The sequence below is a fragment of the Dermacentor andersoni genome, chromosome 7 (assembly GCF_023375885.2).
Source record: "Dermacentor andersoni chromosome 7, qqDerAnde1_hic_scaffold, whole genome shotgun sequence".
NCBI lineage: Eukaryota > Metazoa > Arthropoda > Arachnida > Ixodida > Ixodidae > Dermacentor > Dermacentor andersoni.
In genome coordinates, this window is record NC_092820.1 from 125298007 (window position 1) to 125323199 (window position 25193).

General features: G+C 44.1%; 2 protein-coding genes across 2 annotated transcripts in view; both read right to left on the reverse strand.

Moving 5' to 3' along the window:
- The window catches only part of Srp54k (signal recognition particle 54k), a 32902-nt gene extending 15606 nt beyond the window's left edge, over positions 1-17296 (reverse strand). Inside the window, exons 1-7 of the mRNA XM_050181056.2 lie at positions 17101-17296; positions 16337-16428; positions 12339-12423; positions 8816-8920; positions 4346-4470; positions 793-943; positions 199-258 (exon numbers count right to left, since the gene is read on the reverse strand). Of these exons, the coding sequence (XP_050037013.1) occupies positions 199-258; positions 793-943; positions 4346-4470; positions 8816-8920; positions 12339-12423; positions 16337-16428; positions 17101-17178 (696 nt within the window). The 5' untranslated portion in view covers positions 17179-17296. The remainder of the gene's footprint in view (positions 1-198; positions 259-792; positions 944-4345; positions 4471-8815; positions 8921-12338; positions 12424-16336; positions 16429-17100) is intronic.
- Positions 17297-19001: 1705 nt separating this feature from the next.
- Positions 19002-25193, reverse strand: part of mus81 (mus81 structure-specific endonuclease subunit) — a 42069-nt gene continuing 35877 nt past the window's right edge. The window contains exons 9-12 of the mRNA XM_050181055.2: positions 24106-24279; positions 23631-23734; positions 21749-21817; positions 19002-19304 (exon numbers count right to left, since the gene is read on the reverse strand). Coding sequence (XP_050037012.1) covers positions 19238-19304; positions 21749-21817; positions 23631-23734; positions 24106-24279 — 414 coding nt within the window. The 3' untranslated portion in view covers positions 19002-19237. The remainder of the gene's footprint in view (positions 19305-21748; positions 21818-23630; positions 23735-24105; positions 24280-25193) is intronic.

Below are 25193 nucleotides of genomic sequence, written 5' to 3' on the forward strand. Positions count from 1 at the left end.
TTGTTTGTGCAATGAGCATGCCTCTTCCAAGGTCACCGCTGACGATTCACCATGAAGCCACTTTCTGGTCTCCCTGGTTAAATTTTGGCTTTCATGGTTTGCTTTTTTTTTTTGCTCGTTTGACTGCCATCACAGCACGAAGATGCATGAACCTAGTTGAGCAACAACGAAAAAAATGCAACTCAGTTGAGGGCTCACCTGCGCTTCACAGGCTTGACCAATCGATGCGTCCATCACGAAGATGATGTTGTCTGGTTTCTACGAGAACAGAGAAAGGTATGGCAATATTTTAAATGACAGGCAGACGCAGAACAACCGTCGCATACACAGTCACGAAGGCTTGCAGCCTCTGACTACGCACACCCTACTTATAAGAGAAACCACAAGCACAGCAATTGAAAGATCTGTCATATTACCACACATACATTGCTACACTCTTCAACAATGACCGTCATTTTTCACCGGATTATCACTGTTATCAAGCTTTCAGTCAGTGCCAGGCATGCCTAGAGCACCTGAAACTTCTTGAATGTTGTTCAAGATTCAAAATTCAAAACTAAATTCAAAAACTTAATAAAAAAATTTGGGAGAGTTGGCAGGTCTGTATGCAACACTATTTCGCAGGTGGGGCAGCTTCTGCATTCTTGACTTGTCCCCGACCATGCTATAAACCTTCACGCTGATGGGAAAACCCCAGAGGCCAGGGGTAAGCGTGCCAGGCCCAAAATGAAATCAAAGTGAAAGAAAGGCACAAGGGAACAGGCTGGAACGACAGAGAGGAAGAACACTCACGGTGACGTTGGACACTTGCAACATCTCCTCGAATAGCGACTCTTCCTGCTTGTGCCTGCCACTTGTGTCAACAACAATGATTTCGAAGCCCTCGTTCTTGAACTTCTCCACGCCTTCCTGAGCTATAACCACTGGATCGACCTCTGTGTAACTGCAAGGACAGAACAAAATGCTCATCATAAATTTTGTAGGAGTTACTCTGCAGTTAAAAGCATGACACATGGACCTTTGGAGAGCAAGCAATGTTTCTCTCCTTTTTGTTTTTACAGTGACGGTAACGCACTTGAGAACGTCAATTTGTGATACAGATGATGAATGGCCCAATACTAATTCATTCAGAAGGTGATGTAGCATGCTGTGTGGTTGCTATCTGCCAAAGAGGAGTTATGCCATGTCGTGTGGCAAATATGCGCAGACGAGGATGAATTGTGTAAATAGACAAACACAAGCGATGCTGTAATTAGCATGTACTCTTCCGTAAGGAACACCTTGTTTTCTTAAGATTTGGAACCAAATTTCATGGGTGCCGACCAGACAAGAAAAAATTGCGTATTTACACGAATCTAACTAGCACGTTTTTTCTGAGAAAATGGGTCAGAAGATTGCCTGCGCATTATAATTGGATACGAAACCGAAACTGCGATGGTAGTGTTGGCAACAGCCCACCAACAGAGCTGTCAGACGCAACGCAATTGCAGTCACAAGGTGGCAACAGAGCACGTTTTTGTGAAGGTTGCTTTGGGTCCATTTTGTACTTGGCAGTCAATCACATTCGGAGATGCCATAACTTTCGCAAGTGCGCGATTCGGCAATGGATGCGTCAGCGTACGCAGTCGCGCTGTGCTAAGCTCATTATCTGTGCACAGTTCCAGGAATGCTCTTTGGAGATGCAGAGGCCCGTACTATCTCATGAAAATGATTGTAGTATCGCTAAAAGTTATCGCTCTAACAGATATCTCACCTGTGTGCTTGGTATCCGTGTAGAATGAAGCGCAAATGGCGACGTGCCGCTTTCATTGTGAAAGCTCATTTTTAAAAAAAGGAAGTTCATCTTCTGCGAAGGTTATTTTGCACGTCTTGTTTCTTCTGACCACGAACGTGAAAGAAATGCTGTATTTTTCTTTCATAAATCAGATGCATTTTACATTCAAGCATACTTTTATTTTTGTACTTTAAACCAGCGAATACTGTGTGCATGTTAGATTTGGTGGCACATTAGAATCGTGTAAGTAGGGCAAATAAATGAGTGTCTGCTTTAAAAAGACAGATGTGCTCGCCACCTTTTGCGACAACCTTGAGAAGCCTTTTTTTAGCTTCCTTTGCCGCCTCATTCGTCACCACTGGCATGCGACCTTGAGCAGTAGCAGTTAAGAGTCCAGTTAACAGCAGGCATGCTGTTAAAATTTGAAGGTGTCCTCAGATATTGTGGTGCTATACATGTGACTGCGTGATGGAAAAAGCTACCGCGGTCACACGAAGCCAGAACCGATAGTTTTCGCCAACGGTGTCCATGCAAGTTTCAGGAGGAACGGATATAACAAACATGTAATTGCACAAATGTATTTACTTCTTTATTTATTCAGATACCTCACAGGTGCCTAAAAGAACATTTAGTGAGTGAGGTCATTATACCGTGCAATTGAAGAACAAGAAGCATATGTTGACAAGCTTGCAGTGTCACTAGTTAGCTGCAGCATTATTAACAAAGACGAAATGTAAGAAGCATACGCTAACTATGCAGAATTATTTTTGATTTGAGCCAAAAATGGTGAGTGTAAATGGTAAGGGTTCATTGCAATTCTGTAACGCAAGCAAAGACCTACATTATTCAAACAAGAATCAGTGTGTCACTGCAGCTATGCAATGGCTCTTTGGAATTACAGTGCAGTCCACTTATAACGATACCACATATAACGATATATCGGTTATAACGATGGGTCGACATGAGAGTGTCATTTTATGCATTAGGTCTATGGGGAAAAAAACCATTTATAACGATAGGTTATTCACCGCATATCGGATATAACGATCAAAATTTTGCAGTCTGGACGGCGTTTTCCGTGCCAAATAATCGTAACGTTTGCGTTGCTTAGTTCCCTGAAACGAACGATGTCGAGACGAGGCGATGTTTACCTCCGTAAGTTCGTATCTGCCGCCATTACCGCGCAGCGCGTCTCGCCCCGCCCGCGCACGAGTAGGCGCAGCCAACGTTGGCGCAGCGCGCCACAAGATGGCGCTAGCTGCTTCATGCGCGTCGGCCACAGTCGCTCCGAAAGAGAGAGAAAGAAAAAAAGAAGCGACAAGCAAAGCGGCGCGGTGGCGCCCGTCCCGCGTCTCTCTCGCGATAGCAGGCTGACGCCACCGAAGCAGCGTGCAACCAACGGTTCAACCCAGTTCGAAGATGGCGCCGACAAGGCGCCAAGCTGTGTCGCTTGACACGAAGATGGATATTTTGCAGGACTCTCGATGCGGCTTCAAGGTGAGCGCCCTCGTGAAGAAGTATGAGCTCGTCCAGTTAACGATATCAACCATCTTGAAAACCGGGAGCACCGCGATTGTGAAGGCAGGAGCTATCAGCGGCCATTCCGATCAGCGGAAAAGGGGTTAGAGACCCCTTGTACGCCGATGTTGAAGAGGCGCTTTACCAGTGGTTCATCACCAATGGCTTAAAGAAGGCGGGCTTTGTGCGTAAGGACGAACTTCCCCAACCCGCTGAGACCGACCCGGTGGAAGTCGCTGACATAACCGAGCTCTGGGAGCTCGTTCCTACTGGTGACACAGGTGGTGTGTCGAAGGAGGAGTTTTTGACTGCAGACAGTGCTGCCTCGTTCTGCGATGAGGTCACCGACGAGGCGATCGCCGAAGATGTACTGTCTCGACAGACGCAAAGTTGTGCGACGGTGGCGACGGCATCAGCGACAGTGACAACGAGATCGACAGTGGCTCCTTGACCTCGACCACGATGTCCACGCAAAGTGCACTGTCGTCGATCGACTCCTTAACTGATTTTATGCATGCTAAAGGATTGCCGCCAGTGTTCGCGCAGCAGCTGGAATCCATGCACACCGCGGTTGTGAAGCTGAAGCTGCCGCAAAAGCAAGTGCAGATTTCGGACTATTTCGGCGCGCCTAATCCTTGACACGGTCATTGGCGCTAGAAATAAAGTTTGTTTTTCACGGCCTACTGTATACATCATCTATTCTTTAGAGCAAGTAGCGAATTCGAGTTCAGAGCTGCAAAGGTAAAGAGCGCAAACGCGTTTAAAAAAATTTTTTTTTTTTGATAACTGCAGTCCAGATATAGCGATCGTCGGTTATAACGATCATATTTTTCGTCTTTATCGATATCGTTATAAGTGGACTGCACTGTATTTAAACGTAATTAAGCCAAACGCAGCTATGAAAACGGTACGTGTAGTTTCTATTTGATGGGAGTCTCGATCGTGGACATCGACAACATTATTTGAAAGACCACTCCAATTCGTTGTGGCATGAGCTACATGCAAAAGCGTACAGTGCGTACGTCTGCAGCACAAACAAAGGTGGTTGCTCACCTTCCGTAAAAGGGTATCCTCGCCTTGGTCGCATTCTGTTTCAACTGGTCGAAGGCACCGGCCCGGAAGGTGTCGGCACAGACCAAGCACGTCTTCCAGCCTTTCTTCAGGTAGTAGTAGGCCAGCTGCAGACAAAAGAGACCCCGTGTGCTTTGGCTTACTTGCCACAAAGAGAAAAAGATAAATAAATAAAAATTAAAATATTAAATTGAAGGGTTTAATGCACCGAAACCATGACACGATTACGAGGCACACCGTAGTGGGGCCTCCAGATTAGCTTTCACCACCTGGGAGTTTCTTTAACGTGCACCTGAATTTAAGTAAACAAGCATTTTTGCATTTCACACCCACAGGAATGTCACCACCATGGCTGGAATTGACCCCGCAACCTCGAGCTCTGCAGTGCAGCGCCATAGCGACTAAGCAGGATGCATTGTTAGAGGCGAGTAGCCTACAGACCACTGAAGACACAAACGAAGACGTTGTGCTGGATGTGTGTCGGAAACATCGAACAATGTTCATGCCACCGAAAATGCACTAACTTGAAGCAAGTAACGAGGTGCATTTTAAGGGACCCTAAAAGAGAAGCACTAAAGTCAATTTCAATTGATCAAGTATTTTTTTTCTTCAAAACTGTTTTCTAGTTAACTTCATAGTGAGAGGTTGATACTGGAACAGGAAATGAAGGCTAAACTTCTGTTTCTTAGAATTCCACGCCAAAATCCCGTTGATGGTACGCATGTCAGTATGATGACACGAATTTCAAAGTACTTTATTTTTTCGGCTATTGTGTCGCAGCAAAAGCTTTCAAAAGTTGCTAAGTTGAGTCTACGGCTACTTTAGAATGCAACATAATCCATCTTTACCAGTCAAAACGTCACCAAGGCACAAGCAGATGCCGTCCAATATCCATGGCGTAAGAGTGAACTGGCATACCTGCCAACCTGGCGAGATAAAAAATCGGGAGACATTTTATTGACGCCAACAAGGGGTGGGGGGGGGGGGGGGGGTGCATTTACTGTTTCAACTTCCGGTGGGACCGGGGGTGTTCCATTCAAACTTTCAGGCAGTGTTCGATGAGTCCTTTTTGCAGAGACCTTGCAGTAGCAGACTTCGCTCACTTCAAAAATTTGCCGGAGTAGCTTTGCTCAAAACCTGGTCCAGACTGACGGCCCTTCACTAGCAGATGTTGAAGGGTTGCGCCGTGCTAAAAATCCTCTCGCACTCTGCCTTGCTATGCGGTATCACGAGTAAATCGAGCATCACCTTAGCAACTTAGTGAAACCTGTTTTTCATTTTTCCAACCATAGACCACTGCACGTCCCACCTTTCTTTATTCAAAATGTCCTCTTGAAGACTGTATGCCTTTAATGTGGCAAACTCAGCTTCGAGAGCATCTAAAGCGTCTTCAGCAGATTCATTGAAATCTCGGGGCAGCAGCTGAAGGAAACTGAATAAAGAAATGAAGACGCGATAGCGATGCCTGTGAAATAAATTTCACGTTGGCCACCTCCGCATTCTTCAGAGTTGTGTTTCAGAGTAGCGTCAACATCCATAACGCTTCGCCTCATCGCATTTTGGAAACATTTTCCGTAGAAGAGGCCCAACGTGGTCGCTGACACAGGGTAGGTTGTGTTCGACGAGCAATCCCGTAAACAGGCACTCCCCACATATGACACTGTCGTCGCAGTTGTTCCGGAAAAAGTTCACTATGTTGTCTTGCTGCTCAGCAGTGCAAACATAGCTTTGATGCTTCGCCATGGAAACGTGCAGTTTCAAGTCGCATTTGCCACTGTGAGACACACTGGCGTCGCATCCACACATTGTACAAAATGGAAAATGTTCTTTTCTTGATGTCAGAAAGCACGAAAATTCAGAAGTATAAGATCGAAAAAGCTTCTGCAAATACCTTTTCTAGGGCTTTGATAGTGCCATGGCATCAAGCACACGAGGATTGTGACTTTACACGGTGCACCGCACACACAGGGCCTAGCCAACACTAATCATACACACAAGCTGCAGCAACAAGATGCACCATGGAGGAAGGCATGCATGAAATGCAGGAGCTACAATGGCTCTGGCTTTGGTCGGCTTACTAGGCACTGTAGTCGGCTGTTTAGTCAATGATACTGATGGTGCTAGTGCAGCCGTTGTTGGTGAAGCTGACGATTACGATGTGGCTGTAGATTCTACGGTGCTGGTTTCGCAAAAATCATTATTGCGCGAAGAGAGACTCCTTTTTGAGAGATATAAGACAGTGATCGTACAATCGGAAAGTTCAGTCAAAAATCGGGATTCTCCCAGGCGAATCGGGTAGGTTGGCAGGTATGAACTGGTACGGAAAGTCCAAGGCAGTGTCGCCATCTGCCTTTCGTTCTTGTGTCTACGCTAAAGTTGCTTCATCAGCTTGAGTTTATGCCTCCACCCATCCGTCGAAAGGCCCAGCCCGCCTGTGGTTACCGCAACACCAGACACGTTCGGCGCTGTGACAGAATGCTCGCAATGAACGCTGCTTCGATAGCTCTTGCTTGGGGTCAACTGCCAAGCAGGTGCCAGAGAGATTGGAGAGGCTTTGCTCGCTCGCTCCTGGAGAACCGGAAGTAGAGAACACGATGTGTCAACATGACGGAGAGCCAGTGAAGGTGGAGCTTGGGCCCGATCACTCGCCGAACGAGTTGAGGAGAAAATGCATGGCTATGGAGGAGAGTAACTTACAATCGTCCGTAGCTCTCTTAATATAAGACACTTCACACAAATTGTGGTGCGAATGATTAACTTTAGCTGTACCCTACGTCTGCAAGAATTTGTCCGAACCGTTTCAGGGGCCCTTTAACAGTGGTCCATACTATACGATGTACAGTCAAACCTGGCTATATCAAACTCGCAAATAAACGCCTATCAGTTCAATATAGAGCATAATTCGATATAAGCCTGCTAAATAATTGGATGTCATAACAGTACATACCATTTATAAAATCACTTGAAACTAGCTTGGTTTTGCATGAAATAGTCCTGCATTTTCTTCTGCTTGGGCAATTTCGCGGCATGTGACACACCCACTTTCCACATTGTCTAAAGAGTCAGAGCAGCTGAGGCCGCAACCTTCCGCAGAAGCACCAGAAAAGTGCGAATGCACCAATCACTTCGGAGCATGTGGGCAAAGGACCGTCATTGCTTTCCTCATTGTGCCCACTTTCGCTTGTGCTCGGTAGGATGTCGGCAATGTATCTTCGTTTTCAGGCACTTCCGTGGTCGCGACACCATCATCTGCACTCACAAACTCGTCTACTGTTGATTCGTCAACAGCTTCCAGAAATACGGACAGCTCGCTCCAAACTTTGGCAACACCGGCAACGGCTTCGTTGTATTCATCAGAACTTACAGTCATCACCGAGCACGCGGAAGCCAGCATGTCTGAAGCAATTTTGAACTAACCACTTGTGCACAGCCATGCGTACGCGTCAGGCACCACGGGCACCGGGTTGCGAGTTTGGCCGCTTTAGCCCTAATTTCCCCCTTATTCTTCAAGATAGTGCTGAGAATGCACCTCGGAATCTTGCACGCTGCGGGGACATCCGACTTCTCACCACGTTCGACCCGATTTATAATTTCGAGTTTCCTGACGAAAGGTGAATTCTACCGCTTCGTCACGGCAACACTGCGGAAGGCCCAAAAAAAGCAGCGAGACATCTCGTATTTTTGCCATCTTGCGCGACGAGGGCACAAGAGCCTCTGATTGGCTGTCTGAGCAAGCGCTGCGGGCGGGCCAGGATCATTCTTTTGCAGGGGGGCGTCGACGGCTCGTCTGAGGCAGCACGGTCACGGTAGGGAGAGCGGTTGAATGGAGCCGCACCGCGGGGTTTCCCCGCCACCGCGAGGGAAAGCCAACTTCTGGGGGCACTTTTCGCTGTTGTTCGATATATCGGGAGTCGGTGCTATTTTTTTTTATGTAAGCATAATTTTTGCTATATATACTCACTGAAAGAATACCGCGTCCAGAAATTGTTTGATATACAGAATAATTTGATGTAAACGGGTTCGACTGTAGTCAAACCGTTCACATAACGGTTGCATAACAATCGGTCCGTTAGGCAAGGTATTGTTTTAATAAAGTGGACTGCACAGTGTGCAGGCGCCCTTGCATACATGTAGGTCTTGCCCACAAATTAACATAATGGCTGCTAGTCGTGCTCATGTGTGTGATCGGCTGCTGTCCCGTTCATAAGTGCCATTTCGGTCTTCATCCAAGAATGCAAGCCTCCATTTAGTTCTATTCATGCGTATTGACACAGCCTCTAAGCGTTAAAGAACCCCAGGTGGTCGAAATGTCTGGAGTCCTCCACTACGGCATGCCTCCTAATCAGAAAGTGGGTTTGGCACATAAAACCCAATAAAAAAAAAAAGCCTCCAAGCAAAATGAAATGTTGTACGGTGCACGCGAGTGGAATTAATGAGGAGACAAGAACAAACCTTTGTGCACGTCGTGGTCTTGCCACTGCCTTGGAGGCCGACGAACATGATGACGTTGTTTTTGCCTTTTGTCGGCTGCCATGCCTTGACGCTGGGATCCACCAACTGCCAACAAGAAATGGCCACGCTTAAACAACGCTTGTGAGAAAATGCTCACATCACACTGCTAAAAATTTGGAGGACGCCTAAGCTTCGCCTTTAAGAGTGGAACATGGTAGCATTCAAATATCTATGCTTCCCGGCAACTGCAGCGTATGTAACCATAATCTTTACTGGGAAACGCTCACAGGGAACGCTATACACGAAAGTGGGCTTTTGGTATAAATGCGGCCTCTTGCGCAGGCTGTGATGCGGCGGAGCCAGGCGCCATATGGAACTGTTTCAAGGAAATGGGCGCTCCGCACCGTGGACTCCAAGATAATCGCGCGCCGGTGTGCGCAAATGGCAGACGCTGTGGCTGGTCTATGGATGGTAGAAACATGGGGAAAGGGGTTTGTTTGAGTTTTCGTTTAAGAAAATTATGTTTTCTTGTATATTCAATTTACACTCCGACGCTATCATGTCTGTAGGTTGTGTGTAAGTGGTACTTTACGATTTTTTAACAATACTTTAGCTTGAGAAATACAATTAGTTCAGTAACTTTCTTGCACCACATGGAGGGACCGAGTATGGGTGGTTCGAAAATCTTTTGCCGGAATGACGTCCGACGGCGAATTTTCTGTGACACGGGCTTCTTAATGCGATCGCATTAAAAGGTGTCCCACATACTTGTCGCTATCAAGAATGGACAGTGGAACATATTCCATTAAATCCATTTTATTTACCATTCTCTTAGTATTATTCGCCATGCTACCAGGCTGAACACTGAGATTACAATTGGTGTGCTGCCATCTGAGCCAATGATGAAGGGCAAAATGAATTTAAAGAAATGAAATGCGTTGATACGAAATAGAACCCTTGATTATCATAGAAGTTTTCATCTGCTGACTGCAAGACAGGCTTCGTAACATAGCGAGAAAGTCGCTCAATTTAACCTTAATGACAACTTTGCCTTATAAGAGTCCTTGTGACTATTTTAGTGACTTGTACAGTGACATAAATCGCCAGCAAATTGCCCAGGTAATGTTCCTCATGGGACTTTGGCTACATGCCATGTAATAGGGGTCACATGCGTGACCCCTATTATATCCTAAAAAGTTCGCATACGTACCTATATTTTTAACTACTTCTAAAGAGATACAGAAGATGTTATCAGCGAACCATCTGGGTGCATCGAAGCTGCTTTTCTGGGCAATGCATAATCATGAGGTATGATGCCATTTTAGAAAAGCAGGGGTTATTTTCCCTTTCTACGTCTTGACTACTAGAACTAGAACACAGTACAAAATTTCAAACAAGTCATCATCATCATTGTAATAATAATAATGTTTATTGCATCACTATAGTGCATAGATGACCATGAGGAGAAGCAGTAAAGGCTGTCACAAAGGAGCTGCTTTTCACTAAATGTGGAGTGTTTTGGGATGCGACTTAGCGACTTTGTCCCTAAACAATCACCAACACTGCCGCAAGAGGCCATTCAACTTGTTTCATGAGGAAATTTCAGCAAGCAGCACAGCTGAAGGACTATCTCAACACCATCTGCACTTCGGTTGCGGAGAAATCAAGCCCAAAACTGACAGCCTGGCTTTAAAATTCAGCCAAATGTTATGAGCCCGCACTGCAGCCGGTGGTTATTCAAGCCTTAGCATGTTACGAGCCCTATCTATACTACTGTATAGTAGGCACTGCTTGCACTAAATATGGCAAGATTGATTAATTCATATTTAATCAATTTCATTAATAATATTAATAATAAAAATTAATTAATAGTAATTACTTTAAAGTGCTAATTAAGTAACTAACACTTTCATTAATTACTTTGAGGCCAACACACTGCGAACGCAGGATAGATACCTATCAGTCCTTGAGGTCTTGTCCAATCAGTAAGAATGTGGAGACTATAGTCTTGGTGTTAAAACAGCGGTCCCCCCCCCCAAAAAAAAACATATGCTGTGAAATACACAAGTGTTACATGTACCTATGTTTTGGGGATATCTAGGGAAAATTAGTCGAGTGCAAATGCATTTCTATTTTTTTTTAATTTTTGGCATGCAAGTCTTGGAATTTATAATATGTTGGCAGTAACAGGTACCAGTTCTGCATTGCCGGCAAGTTCCCCAAAAGCGATTATAGTATAGACAACGAGTGTAACTTTTGTTATCTATATAACCACATTCTGTGAATATTTGCACCATGTAATGACCCTCTCTTAAAGCAATTGAGCCCCAGAGTGGAATGGCACTATTTGCTGCAGTTTGTTTTTTAAAAGTCTAGAGAAGAAAAAAAAAAAAAGATAACCAGTGGTGGCGTCTGCACCTCGGCTACATAAATGATCAGCCTTGCTCATTTTAGACACAGGAAGAGTTAAATTTGTCAAAAGATGCCTTGAAGAGGTGCCGCAGGTACAATAAGGAAGTAGTGGAACAGACATCGGCTCTTATTTATTTTTTCTCAAGCTGAGAAAAATAAGAGCATCAGTCATGTCTCGAATTCTGAGGTTTCATGTGCGAAAACCACGAATGGATTATGAGGCTCCGTTACGTCTTAAGAGGAAGCTTTAGCTCAGGGCCGACTCCTATATTCACAGTCAAGTACATGTAAAATGCGCTAATGCTCTCATGACACAACTGCAGGACCGATTTGAATGAAGTGTGCTGCACTTCAGAAAGAAAGTTAAACTACATCAACTCTAGGAAGCAGAATATTGATTTAGTACTTCCAAGCTTCTCACAAAAATTGCCTAAAATCTGCAAGTTTAAAAAACTCACCTGCATAAAGTCTGCAAATCTGCACCATCGCATTTCTGTTAACTGCGTCTGTTAGAGCATCTAAAGTGGAAACATTTGATATATTGATTTACAGCTCAAGTGAAATCGTTACAATGTTTGCAAGGCTTTTGCAGAAGTTCCACTTACAAATTAGTGGCACGTTTTAGAGCCGTGCATAATACATCAATTTTGTCCACTTTAGATGTTTCAATTGGCGTAGTTTACAGAATTTCAATGCTATTTTTATTGCTGAGTTACAGTTGACAACTTGGTACTAGAGGGCTTCTTTTCTTTTTCCATTTGCAATATTAAAAAAAAATGTTTGAAAAAAAATATGGGTGATCTAGACAGAACATCTGCTTGCTGCAGTCACTAGATTCAAATTCTTTTCTTTTAAACACGACAAACCTCATCAATGTCGGTACAGCAGGTGCCAGGCAAATTATTTATCTATTCTCATGTATTTGCTCTTCATAGCACAATGTAGACGCAGGCTGAGTGAAATTGGGGAAGCCGTATTAAGTGCAAATAGGATAGACACAAAGGACACAAGACCGGACACCACAGTCTTGCATCTATTTTACGTGCACTAAAATGGCTTCCCCAAGTAGCAACCAATGAGTGCAAGAAAAAGTTATTTCGAGTGAACTTGCCCTGACGAGTTCCTTGAACACGGCAGACTGGATCATCCGCCGCTTGTTCAACCCGGCTGCCATCTCATCGATGTCGATGACAGATCTGCAGGAGCGTGCAAATATCTGCTGCAACTTTCTATATAATTACCTGCAGACGCCTTCATACCTTCAGCAAATGTCAGTGCAAGACAAAAGGCGAATAATAATAGGGGCCATTTTACAAGCACTGCGTGCTTAGATTGACCAGCAAATTCATCCTGTACAAAGAACTGGATAAATGAATGAATGAATGAATAGGAAGTGGCTCAGAGTGGTACTAACGAATTCGAAGAGTGCGTGACACATATTTTCCCAAGTTCTAGAAGAAGGTCTACCACGTGCTTCTTGCACATGAAGGGATGACACTAAGCAAGTGTGAAGGTCGGGAAACACTAAGACTCATGCAGAGCCAACGTACATGTTGGAATCTATATGAAGCGAAGCTCAAGTAAAGCGGTTAATTAAACGATTCACAGCTAACGACTGTGCATACAATTTCATGATAACAGGTGCGCGCACAGAATAGTACGACACGTAGCGAGTAACATTTAGGAATTCTGTATCTCTTGTGTCACAGTGGGTCATACCCATTCCGGAGAACAGGCATTCCCCAGTGGTGCTACATACTGAATGGCTAAATCAAAGAATGTAAAATAATTTGCTAGGGCATGTTGCCGGGCTAGTTGGTTTGGATTTGGATAGTTGAAAAGGTAGTGCTTTTGTGTCTTTATTTTTAGTCCCCCATGTCATATTACACTGCTCTGCGTCTATTCCGAAAGTGAAGTAAATCAAAGAATTTCTGAAACATTATTAACCACTCTAATTGAACGGTGTGCTTCAGAGATATTTGTAAGCCAATGTTACATCTACACGTTGCATGCAGGATTTGTACATAGTGAGATTGGCCCATTCTGGAGGATTGGCCCAGAACCCAGTGGCAAATACTGAGTGGCTAAATCGAAGAAAAAAAAGTAACTAGAGGAATCCATTAAAGGGACACTAAAGGCAAATACTAAGTCGGCGTGGACTGTTTAAATACCATCCCAGAAACCTCGCAACACTAGTTTTGTTCGAACAGAAGACTTAGTTTCCGAGAAAATTGCATCTGAAGAGTCCGAATACCTTTCTCGAAATTCAAATCGACCGCCATCCAACTGGAGCAGAAGTGATGTTGCATGCGCCATCACCATTCTTTGCTGCCGTCGGTGAGTGAAACGGCGTCCGACAGATGGCGGTACCAAGCCAAGACTAAGCAGTAGATTCGCCGCTGCAGCTGCTTTTTGGTCAAGTGGTGTAGACCGTTCTGGCATCTCGCAACATCACATGGAAGTTGAATTCTCTGCTGCTTACAGTTTGTGCTAGTCTAGTGAGCCAGCAAAACCAGTGCAGCACTACATGATAACGAAACCATTGAAACACGAAAGTGTGGATGGTGCAGAGTTGAGCGAAAATGAAGCCTTTTGACCGGCTGCGTCGTTGTGAAGGGTGCTTTCAATGAGTTTTGTTTTTTAAAAATGAAATAGAAATGGGAAAGCATTTTATTTCATCTTATAATACAATGCATGGATGTTTTATGCAATGAGTGGTTGAGTACTAGTGCTAGAATTTAACTGAGGAGTGCTTTCGTCCTCGGGCAAGTACTTGAATGTCCCGGGGAAGTCTCAAACCTTGTTCTGCACCTCAATTTCTCAATTATTAAGGCTCTGTTCGCGATAATATTGACGCCTTAGAGATTCTCGAGCATTAATATATCACTTTAGCTTAACTTAATATTTGCCTTTAGTGCCCCTTTAAATATAATTCGCCATTCTGTTAACAGATTGGTGTGCTTTAGAGAGTCCTGTGAGCTGACATTATATGTGCAGGTTTTTTTGCAGCAAGTTAACTTTTTGTTACACAGAACAGAGCTGGAAAGACGTGGTCAGAATACGAAGTTTGTGTAAGCCATTCTGTGGGTAACTTCGTATAACATTTGTACTTTTATCCAGAATATATTCAGCAAAACAGCTGTCAGGGTCAGGAAAGTTTGGGAGGGTTTGCAAACACAGCTTTGCTTTAAAACTTGTTGATTACAGACAAAAAAAACAAAAACACAAATAAGTGGTTATCCATTCGAATGAGGTATACGCATGGCAAACTTTATTCTCTAATCATTGATTATTACGTCACAAAGCAATAATTCGGGACTATGGCTGTTTTCTGTTAACATTTGATACCAAGCACGCTGTTGCACACCAGCCTTCACTGCTGCACGAAAACGGCTGCGGAACTCCACCTAACAGCTTTGCTGTAAAATTTTGCTTTGCAGAAATAAGGCTAGGTATGACATGTTGCTCGTGAAAAATAAACGAGAGTGCTGTATGCATTTATTCTGCCTACACTGCAAGGTGTAAGAAATAGTAATTACACAAATGGAGTCGTGATGATGTCATGATGTATCCACCTCCTGGATACCAATACTGAAACTGGTTTGTAGGAACAAGTGTTTTAGTAAAATATTTTGGGTGTTCTGAGACAGTACCAGAATTTTATGGGGTTTACAGAGCTTAGAGCTTTATTTGATGCAAAAAAAAAAGAAAGAGAGAATTAAAATGTTATATCAGTAATTTTTTAGGGATGCATAAATATTTGAAAATCTTCAGTACGAGTCAAACGGTTTTATTACCTTTGTCGAGAACTTGATCCTCAAAACTTTCGCTCAATATTCGTTTCTGGCCAAATATATAGGGGAAAATTATGGCTGTCAGATCATACCGAGGGAAAAAAAAACTCTGCCAGGCCACTTTGAACGTTGTCAACCCAGATCAGCCGCAAATACACGTAGTTCTTGCAGCTATGAATCCAAAGGATAAGCATCATAGGCTTCGTAGACTGAATAAAAGAATGAAGAGAGTTTCATTGTTTTTCTCCTAATACATCTTGCAGCCATCTAATGAATGACATTTCCTCTTCAGACAGGTTGCAGATGTGTAATCTCAACTTACATTAAATATTTCTTAAACACGGCTGTCAGTCTCTTTAGAAATAAGGGAAGTAATAGCATTGATTTCAACATACAAAGCCCACTTTTCCAGATGGTCCATACTCATTTCTACTTAAAATCTTGCCACTAAAAGAAAGGATGTAGAATACTAGAGGTAACTACAGACAATGCAAGAATAGTCTTGAACGCAGTACAAGAAAAATTGCAATGATGGCAAACGGAGCAAAATTAAGTACAGTCCAGTCAAAGGTTAAAGGGGACACATTAATGTGCGTCTTTCACACCACTGGCGAACTAGCTGCAAGTGCCACCAACCATAATGCATCTATCTGCTGCAAATGTTGCCAGAAATTCGTACATGCTATGCACACGCGTGTTCCCTTTAACTGAGGGCCACACGGCACATTTATATTAAATAATAAAGCCTTGGGTGGTATAATTAAGTGAAGTTTCAAAGATAAGAAATGCTGCACATGGAAATTTTGCAATTTATGTGGGACTGAGGGCTCAAAACGTGAGTTGTGAAACCTTTTGAAGGAAAATAGAAGAATTTTTGTAGCAACAGATATGTCCTTATAAAGCAAACACCCGAACCAAACTCGATGAAATGCTAGAGAAAACGTTTTGGTGACTACACTTCAGCTCTTGGCAATGTAAAGTTTTGACTGATGTGTTTTTCAACTATGTGTTGCGTTTTTGCGACCTCATAGTTTACTGGCATGATGTGAAAGTGCAAAGGACATGTAGGGAGCTACACAACGTTAAACACGCCGACACCTGACACTTGCAACAGGTTTTGCAATAAAAGCAAAAAGAATTGGGTCACTTAAAGAGATTCTAGCAATAACATGTCAAAAATACACTACAACAGCCACATTATATCAACCTGAACAATACTGTTAAGAGTGTCTTGGAATGGATGCAGGAAAAAAGAAATAAAAAATGAAAACACGATATGGCGTGGATATGTCGAGGTCCATGTGTTTGAACTCACCTGACATTTTCCCTGAGCTGCTTAACGAGCTTGATATTGATATCAGCTTCTAGAAGCGCCGTGCATATCTCCTTTAGCATAGAATCTAGAACCTGCAAAGCGAAACCAACACATTACAACAACACCAGTTACGACGACCGTGATTGCGACGTGCAAACACGCGACGCGCCTATGCAAATTAGCACACTTGACCCCTTTTAGCGCACGCAGGTTGAAACACGCCATTCACTTCCGCGCAAACGCGAACTGCGGTTACAGTCACATCCTAAAACTCAGGATAACGTTCACTGACCAACTTTCAGACTGCAGTTGTCTCCTTTATCGCGCACGATCAGCGCCGTTATTAACGTCCAAGGGCCCGGGGACAACGCTGCCCGTTTTGACTAGCGGCATTGTTTTCAAGGCGAACGCTGCAACCTGGCCTGCGCCTACGCTTTTGTATCTAACCACCGGCCGGCAGGGATTCGTTGGCATTTTAGACCGGACCAGCTGTCATACGCGCGACGCACACGCAAGAGAATCAGCGGCATGGACCGGACATCAGCGGTCGCCCCCAACTTTTGATGTCCACTGCAGCTACGTAGTACACAAGCGCGCACATGTTCACACAGCGTTCTCTAAACACATCCCGACGTGGGTTTACACGACACGAATCCGAGATCGACACACGAAGAACCACGTTTCTTTTTACAGGCCGGCACGACGTTGAAGTAGGCCTTGGAGCGGAGAGCCATCGTCGACGTTGGTCGGAGGAAGGCACCCACCTCTTTGTTGATGATGGTCGCATTGCTTAGGGACCGCAACGCGTTGGTGATCTTGCGGCCCAAGTCGGCTAAAACCATGGTGCCGGTGTCGAGGCCGTGTGCCCGCCTTCCGAAATAAACGGCTCACAAACCGAGTAAACAGCTGTCCACGGCATCCACCGAAATGCTGCGTGGAGTTGTCTGAAGCGAGCGTCCGCCACCCCGTGGTAGATAAGGGGCACTAACTTGTTCGAAAAACTTTCGTTGTGAAAGCAACAGCCTTACGAAAGTCATATTACAGCTCTAGTGATAGTTTGTAAATGAGATAATTAAAGTAATGTTGGTGGCCATGTCTAAAATCAGTCAAATACTATTTTGTTCGGTTTCGGTTTCGGAAAGCGCACACAAATTGCGCGTCCGACATGGCGGAGCGTTCTTCAAGTGGTTTCAGGCATCTATAGTTTCAGCGATTTCCCTTCATCATAATTGCAGTTGCAATCCGTGGTTCAAGTTGATGTTAATGTGTGTTCAATAAACGACACACTAATGGACTTTTTCTCGAATTAGCGCTAATAAGAATGAGTGAACGAAACGAGACAACCAAGAGTCAAGGAGACGCTGATTCGAATAAACGTCAGGGAGTATCACCGCCACTAAAGACCAAAGCGAATTTCGGCACTCGCATTCTATAATTTTTAAGCTTCCTTCATTCTCATGATGAGTTAAAGGCAATAAAATACGCGTTTCACATCTTTACGTACTCAGCCTTTTTTTTTGTAAAATTCAACCCAAAGCGTTAAACGTTAGTAATAAAAATACTGTGTATTCATGAACATCTCTTTTACCAGATCATGTCAATCTCGGCAGCAATACGTTTGCACGCACTTCCAACTAGCGCAACTACGCGTGTCTTCATACAATTCTTTTTTATATTGCGGTAGCAATCATACGGACACTCCAGCCGCATTTTTGCCGTCGGCGTCGCCGTTACGTTCCGTATAAAGTCCAAAGGCGATAACACCGTCGCCGCGCGCCGCATGTGCGAGTGAAAGCATGCGACGGGAGCTGACGATTGCGGCTCAACTGGCGCGTGCGAGGGAGGAAAGCGGAGAGCAAACACGTTGTCTTCCGTCGCGCGAAAGGTCGTGGGGGGATGGGCGTTGCACTACGGCAGCAACTGCGTATTTCGCGACCGGGCGCAAGGGGAACTCACAATCGAGGCTCAACCTCGCGCGCGATAGGGAGGAAAGCGGGGAGGCAGCGTGGGAGGGAGGGGGCGGCTTTTACTCCGCCAGCAACTACGTACTTTGCGCGGCCGCACGCGGCGTATCCTGATAGCGATCTGCAGACGGCTCAAACCTTTGTGGATTTGTATTCCATCGTGTTCTCGCCGCTCAGTTTGCGTTAAAGCGATAGACAGCACGAAGGTCGCTTCGCTCGCTGCTGCTGCCGCGCTTGCTGCTCACGCCTGCGTTATGACGAGTGTCCGCAGTCATCGAGTGTGACGTGTTCATGATTGCTTGCGCGCTGACACCATGCTTATTAGTTCAGTTAGTAAGTGAATGTTTACAAGTTCATATGGCCGATAAAACTGCTATCCTTACTTAGTATAGCTGTCTACTAATTTGCTATAGCAATGGATGCTTCGCCTTTCGGATAAAACTGCGACATTTATATAAGAATTCATACAGTGAGAACTGAAGTTGCTTGGGTTTTACTTTTGTAATCAAATTAACGTTCACAGGTAGGTGACAATTTGGGTCAGTATAGTATGCCATACTTTTGTGGACAACCACAAAACACGTGAGCTCCCACATATTCTTCACAGTCAAGTACTCTATACTGTTGAGGTGCATAATGCATATATACATGCACGTACACCTGCACGCACACGAGCACACACATACAGAGGTCATTGGAACTTCAGCGAACAAAAACTTTTATTTTGGGCATTTCTCTCGAAAATGACCAACGACAACACAGTGCAGGGGACAGAATTGAGACAAGAATTCTGCTCAGTTGTCAATTTGATGCTGACGTGCTTGTGCTGATGATGGAAGAAGGGGCAGTTAGGAGCCATCACTAGTCTCATGACATATAAATATATATAATCTTCTCTACATTTTCTTTCAGTGACCACTGTGATACAGTCCTTCCTTCATTGCAATGGCTGAACACTTCCGTACAATGCCAATAGCTTCTCATGCAAGGCTTTGCCAGTGATCCTGCATAGAAAAGGGTAGTCTCAAGTCAAGTAACAACATGTGACAAAGATAATCAAACTTTTATCATCACCTACATTATCAGCCTACCCCACCTTATGCCCGCAAGGTTTATTAATTTCACTGCTCCATCTAAACCGCTGTTGCCCTCAACCAGTCAACCGGCGCAATGTTTAAAGCTTTATTATACTGAACAACTTGCAATGAAACAAATTTAGTGTGAGTTACCTAATTATAGATTCGTTTAAGCTGTATTCTATAATTATGTTAATCCTTAATGTACTTAATCATTATTGGTAAAGGAGTCATCACTATGCCACTGATTTCCTTTTTCCCAAAATACAGACTAAACTACAGTTCTCAGACACTGCAGTTCTTTGGTGCTAAAACATGGATCATATAAATCTAAACGATAACATTAAATTGCCATTAACAGACATTAATTATCTTTTTAAACAGAGAAATGTTTGTTGACTACTGATATAACTCTTTGTTTATTGCTCTGTGCCCTCCTCACTCAATGCTTCTTAGGAAGCCCTGTGACGCATCCTAAATAAATAAAAAAATAAATAAACAAAAAGATGAACTACAATCACCTTATAAGTGATTGTAGTTCACATGCTTTGTTCTGCCTATTTGTGCAAAAAGTCAGGAAGCCAATGGGGCTTAATGTTTTTTTTTATAGTGACAACCACATGAATCCCAGGAAAGCACAAAGGAAATGAACCGTATTCTTCAAATCGAAATGAAGAAATCTTGAGGCAAAATGAAAGAGGAAGAAAATAAGGCTTGCCGCCGGCGGGAGCTGAACCTACAACCTCCCCAAGGCAGGTGCAATGCTCTAAACCAAATGAGCTACACCGGCACCTGTCTTCCGATACCCTTTCTTGGGCAGGTGTATACATACGCACTCGACCTAGCCCGGCAATGCCGGCCAGCCATGTCCTTCGCTTCTTAGTCCTCTTCTGCTGTTTCTGTGCTGCCATTCATACACATGCATTGCGGAATGTTTTACTGGGCGCTTTGACAATTGTGTAGGTTCCCAAGAACTTTCTTTTGCGAATCAGGTCAGTCCTGCAACTAACTTTTTGCGGGACGGTGTCTACAAGTTTACACACCGAGCTAACTCCAGATACCAGTCACTGCTAGCAAAAATGATTGTGCTGAATTTTTTTTTGTGTGTCTTAGGACACTGCTCACTTAGACTGCTTCTTCAAAATTGGTTATTATGTGCGAAATGCGTTAGAAAAAAAGAAGTTCTGAAAGACAGATGTCTCAGCGCTTTCAGGAGGTGCTAGCATGTTGCCATGCAATGGCTTCTCTTATTAAGTTATCATTTTGATGTTAATGATTTATACAGATTAATTTCTAAATGGGCTGGGTGTTTTTCATTAAGCATAGTGCACAAGAAACAGCCAATCTCCTGCAGCTGAAATGGTGTTCAGAGTTCAGGCCTGGAGTTGACATTTGTGGAAACAACAGGATTCGTACAGAACATACGATGCGAAATTCAAGGTCAATTCAGGAACTTCCAGGTTGCTGAAGGCCAAGATTTTAAGGAGGCTGAAACAAACTGAAGTCGTACACATAAACTGAAAAAATATTCAGATCTTCTTCCGAGTTGCAATTCCTTACAGCTAAGCAGTCACTGAATTGCACACACGCTCCAAACTCTTCAGATGGCTTTTCAAAGTCGACTTTCCCACCGTAACAATGTCAATTGCCTTTTGGAACATCGCACACTTCGCTCAGTGAGGACTAGCAATGTCAGGCTTCAACCAAAGATACCTGTCACATTAAAGCCAAGTGGCTGAAAGCTACTTTCTCTCCTTGAGGCATTTGTAGAGCCCAGGCTTTAAATAACGAAGCCGGGATGACTGCAATGTAAACCAAGTAACAAAACAACAAAAATGATGGCACGGCCTGGTCGCTTGATCTGTCTTCTTAAAGCACCACGATGGCAATGGCGATTTAAACAAGTCTTCGGTAGTGGCTATTGATATGTCACAGTGCAATTGCTTGGTGAAACTCTCAAAAGAGAATACTATAGAGGATATAGAGATATATAGGTTGTCCAATATCATGGACAACCTGATAGAGTCCATGGTATCGCACCGTTCCGGAGTTTGTTACTTTAATTGTTCAGACGTCGCCCCCAACCGCAGTTTCGAAGGAAATCAAGAAGCTTTATGGGCATTTGAATCTCTTTTTACAAATTCAAGGGCTTTCTACGAGGTGCACAAAACCTGAGAGAATAACATCCGTCATGAAATTCAAAAATGTTTTGTCCATACGGGTTTCACAATGATGCCAGAGATGCAAACAAGGCAACAGAACCAAGTCTCAAGGTCACAAACTTGGTGTTTCAAATGACTACATAAACTCCCAAGCTTCAATACCTCCAGCAGTAAGCTACAGAAGGGCAACAATATGAGCGACTCCCTTACCCACAGTCTTTCAGGAATGCTGTATTGCCACGAGGGTCGGAGGCAGCTCTCTCGAATGCTTCAAACAACCTGGACAAAATGGTGAAAGCCACAACACAGTTGGACACTAGGACACTAACCCTCACGACTTCACAGTTATTTAAGTGGCATTACAAATTATGGTTACAGCACCAAGGAAGACGAAGACAAATAATATGTCTCGTGCGTGCAGTGCAATGACAAGTATCCATCCAGTGCATTTCATGCTTATGTCTTCATTTTCCTTAGCGGTGTAACCATGTTTCGTAATGGCAACAACCAACTGCCCCAGCTTTCAGCAATATATGATCGAACCCACTTATACCAAATTTGAAGCGCCAAGAATATTCCGTTGTTATAAGTTATAACCGATAATTGTTATAACAGGGCTATACAAATAAAGTCGAGGGTACAAATGTTCAAACATTTTTCATTAGACAGAAGGAAGTACGGCCAAACCCACTTATGCTTAGCATTGCTGGTTTTAGCAACACTTGGATGTGACAATCAGCAGCTGCTGCTCTGTGAACTTTTGTGTGTGTTCTATGGTAAAATAAATTGCTTACTACAATGCCCTCATACTGCATTATTGACTGTAACGATTAAATCTGGCTACTCGGTGTGTGCGCCGAAAGAAAGAAGAATGCGAAATCCTTGAAAATAAAAAGAAACGGTCACTTTGCCAAACCCGCCTTTATGTCGTGCACCCTGCACGGCACACCTTTATCGATTGCATTGGTGGCCTTGCATGCTCTTCTCTGGTCTCCTTTTCACCTTTTCGACGTTGGCGTGAGGTTGGAAAGGAGATGAGGAAGAGGCATGCAAGGTCAGTGACGCGATGCAACAAAGAAGTGCGGCACAAAGGAGGGTGTGGCAAAGCGACTGCTTCTTTTTATTTTCTTTGAGGATTTTGCTTTCTTTTTTCTTTCAGCGCCCACGCCAAGCAGCCAGATTTAACTGCTACAGCCGATAATGCAGCATGGGAGCATCGTAGTAACCTGTTAATTTTACCATATAACACATATAAAAGTTGACAGCGCATTGGCTGCTCATTGTTCCATCTGATACATTGTTAAAACTGGTATCGCTATAAGTGGGTTCAGCTAGTATTAGTACTGAAGTGGCACAATTACAAAAGCGGTGCAATTTCCTGCCACGAGATGGTGCCATAGCAAGATGCGAGCATCTTGCCAGATTGGTCGGGCCACTGTTTGTAAAAAACATGGTAAGCTGCACATCACACAGCTTGGTAAAAGACACACCCGAAGATGTTTCTAAGGGTGCTCTGACAACATTTCATGAAACTTGCGAAATGTGTCAGTTATCACAGAACATCTCTTTGTAAATCTTTCTAACACATAAATTCCCAATGCAAATAGCATAAATGGAGTTATTGGCAGTCGCCTTACCATCCCCCACCATGAATGCCTTCCCCCTCCTTTTTGTTGGCCATACTGCACTAGAAGCTGTGCTAACATGGAACGATGCCTCTCGTGCTCTGCTCATCGTTGTGCTGAGCTTTGGTATCTGCATGGTCTCTAAGATTGGCTAGTTGCAGAACTTGATCACGGAGGTCTTCGTAGTGTTGGCATAATGGTGCCGTTCTCTACAACCAGATAGTGCCAGAGCCCTCATTGCGATACGATTTCTTCAGTTTTGCTTCAACCGGAGGCACTGCTTGGTTGTGACAGCTGAAGAAGAAACTGCAACCGATTGCGTGAAAAGCCTGGGAAGTGTGCCAACATCTTTTTTTCCTGTTTATGTGTTTGTGCAATTGGCGTCTAGGAGGTGCGCCTGACTACCGCAACATCTGTCATTACTATATTAGGTGCAGCATGAGACTCGCAAACATGCAACAACTGACCTTATAGGTGTTGGGTACTTTTCCACAAGTGGCATCACCCTGTCGAGAGACAGACCCTTGACTTGAAGGAGATTTAGGGCCAGCATCTCACGTACTTGAAGGCCCTACAGGCAGAAGCGAATAAAGGAAGAAAAAAAAGAACGAAAGAAAGAAAGGTTTAGAGAAACAGGTTAGCATGCATACGAATCGGCCCAGACTATTCTTTTATTAAAGCACTTTAGTACAGTTATTATTAAAACTTGCAGCACGCATCCAATCAGAAGTTTTAAGATATATGCAACCAATTTTAAATACCATTTTCATCATACTAGTATAATAATTTTCATGAAGTGCTTTTGCTTTTCATGCACTACTATATTGATGTGTGGACAGAGCACCTAAAGAGGCTAACAGGTCAGCATAAGATGATGAAGGTTGCAAAATGCACAGAGTTCCCCAAATCAGGGCTCAACACTCCCTAATGGAATTTCCTTACTCGGCTCTTTACACCCCCGGCATTGAAGTCCTCCCAGGTGGGCTTCCCTTCGAGGAACTCGACCGACGATGTGGCCGAGGCCTTCTTGGTCTGCAGGTGGCACGTCGTGATGCCCAGGAAGCAGGCTGTGTCTCTGGGGTCGCGCGTCCACTTGATCAGGAAACCGTCCGACACCTGAAGAAAGCATGTAACGCAGAGGGCATTTTAGTGACGACTGGCTCATTAAAGGGGCACTGAAGGGAAAAAAATATTTCACCTACATTACTAAGTTGCCCTTCTATATAAAAAAATAAAATAAAGCACTTTTACGCGAGAAGAGGCGTTGTAAGTCCAAAATAAATCGATGATTACTATACTCCCCAATGCGAAATTTCAGCACAGCTGCACATGTGTTTTTATTTCGCTATATATTGGCTGGCACGGAGAATTTGTCTCATGCTGCATGTTGCAAACGAAGCCAAGAGAGGTGCGACTGCCTCGCTAATCGGGAGATCGCGAGAGGCAGTGCGTGGGTGATGCGTGGGTGTGTTTCACAGCAGCTGCCCCAGATAGACCTCTGTTTCCATATACAGTTGAACCCTGTTATATCGAACTCTCAAAAAACTACTATCAGTTCGATATAGGGCATAATTCGACATAAGCCTGCTAAAGAATTGGACGTCGTAAAAGCACATACCATTTATGAAAACACTTTATTGATGAAACTAGCTTGGTTTCGCATGAAATAGTCCTGTATCTTCTTTCGCTTGGGCAACTTCACTACCTGCAACAGCACGCACTTCTCCACATTGTCTAAGGAGTCGGAGCAGCTGAAGCCACAACCTTCCACATTTGTGCAGAAGCGGCGGACTAGTGCGAGTGCACCAATCACCTTGGAGGATGTGGGCAAAGGACTGTCGTTGCTTTCCTCATTGTGCCCATTTTCACTCGTGTTTGGTACGATGTCGGCAATGTAATCTTCGTTTTCGGGCCCTCCCGTGGTCGCGACACCACCATCCGTACCGAAAAACTAGACGACCGTTGATCCGTCAATGGCTTCCGGAAATTGTGACAGCTCACTCCAAACTTCGGCGACACCGGCGATGGCT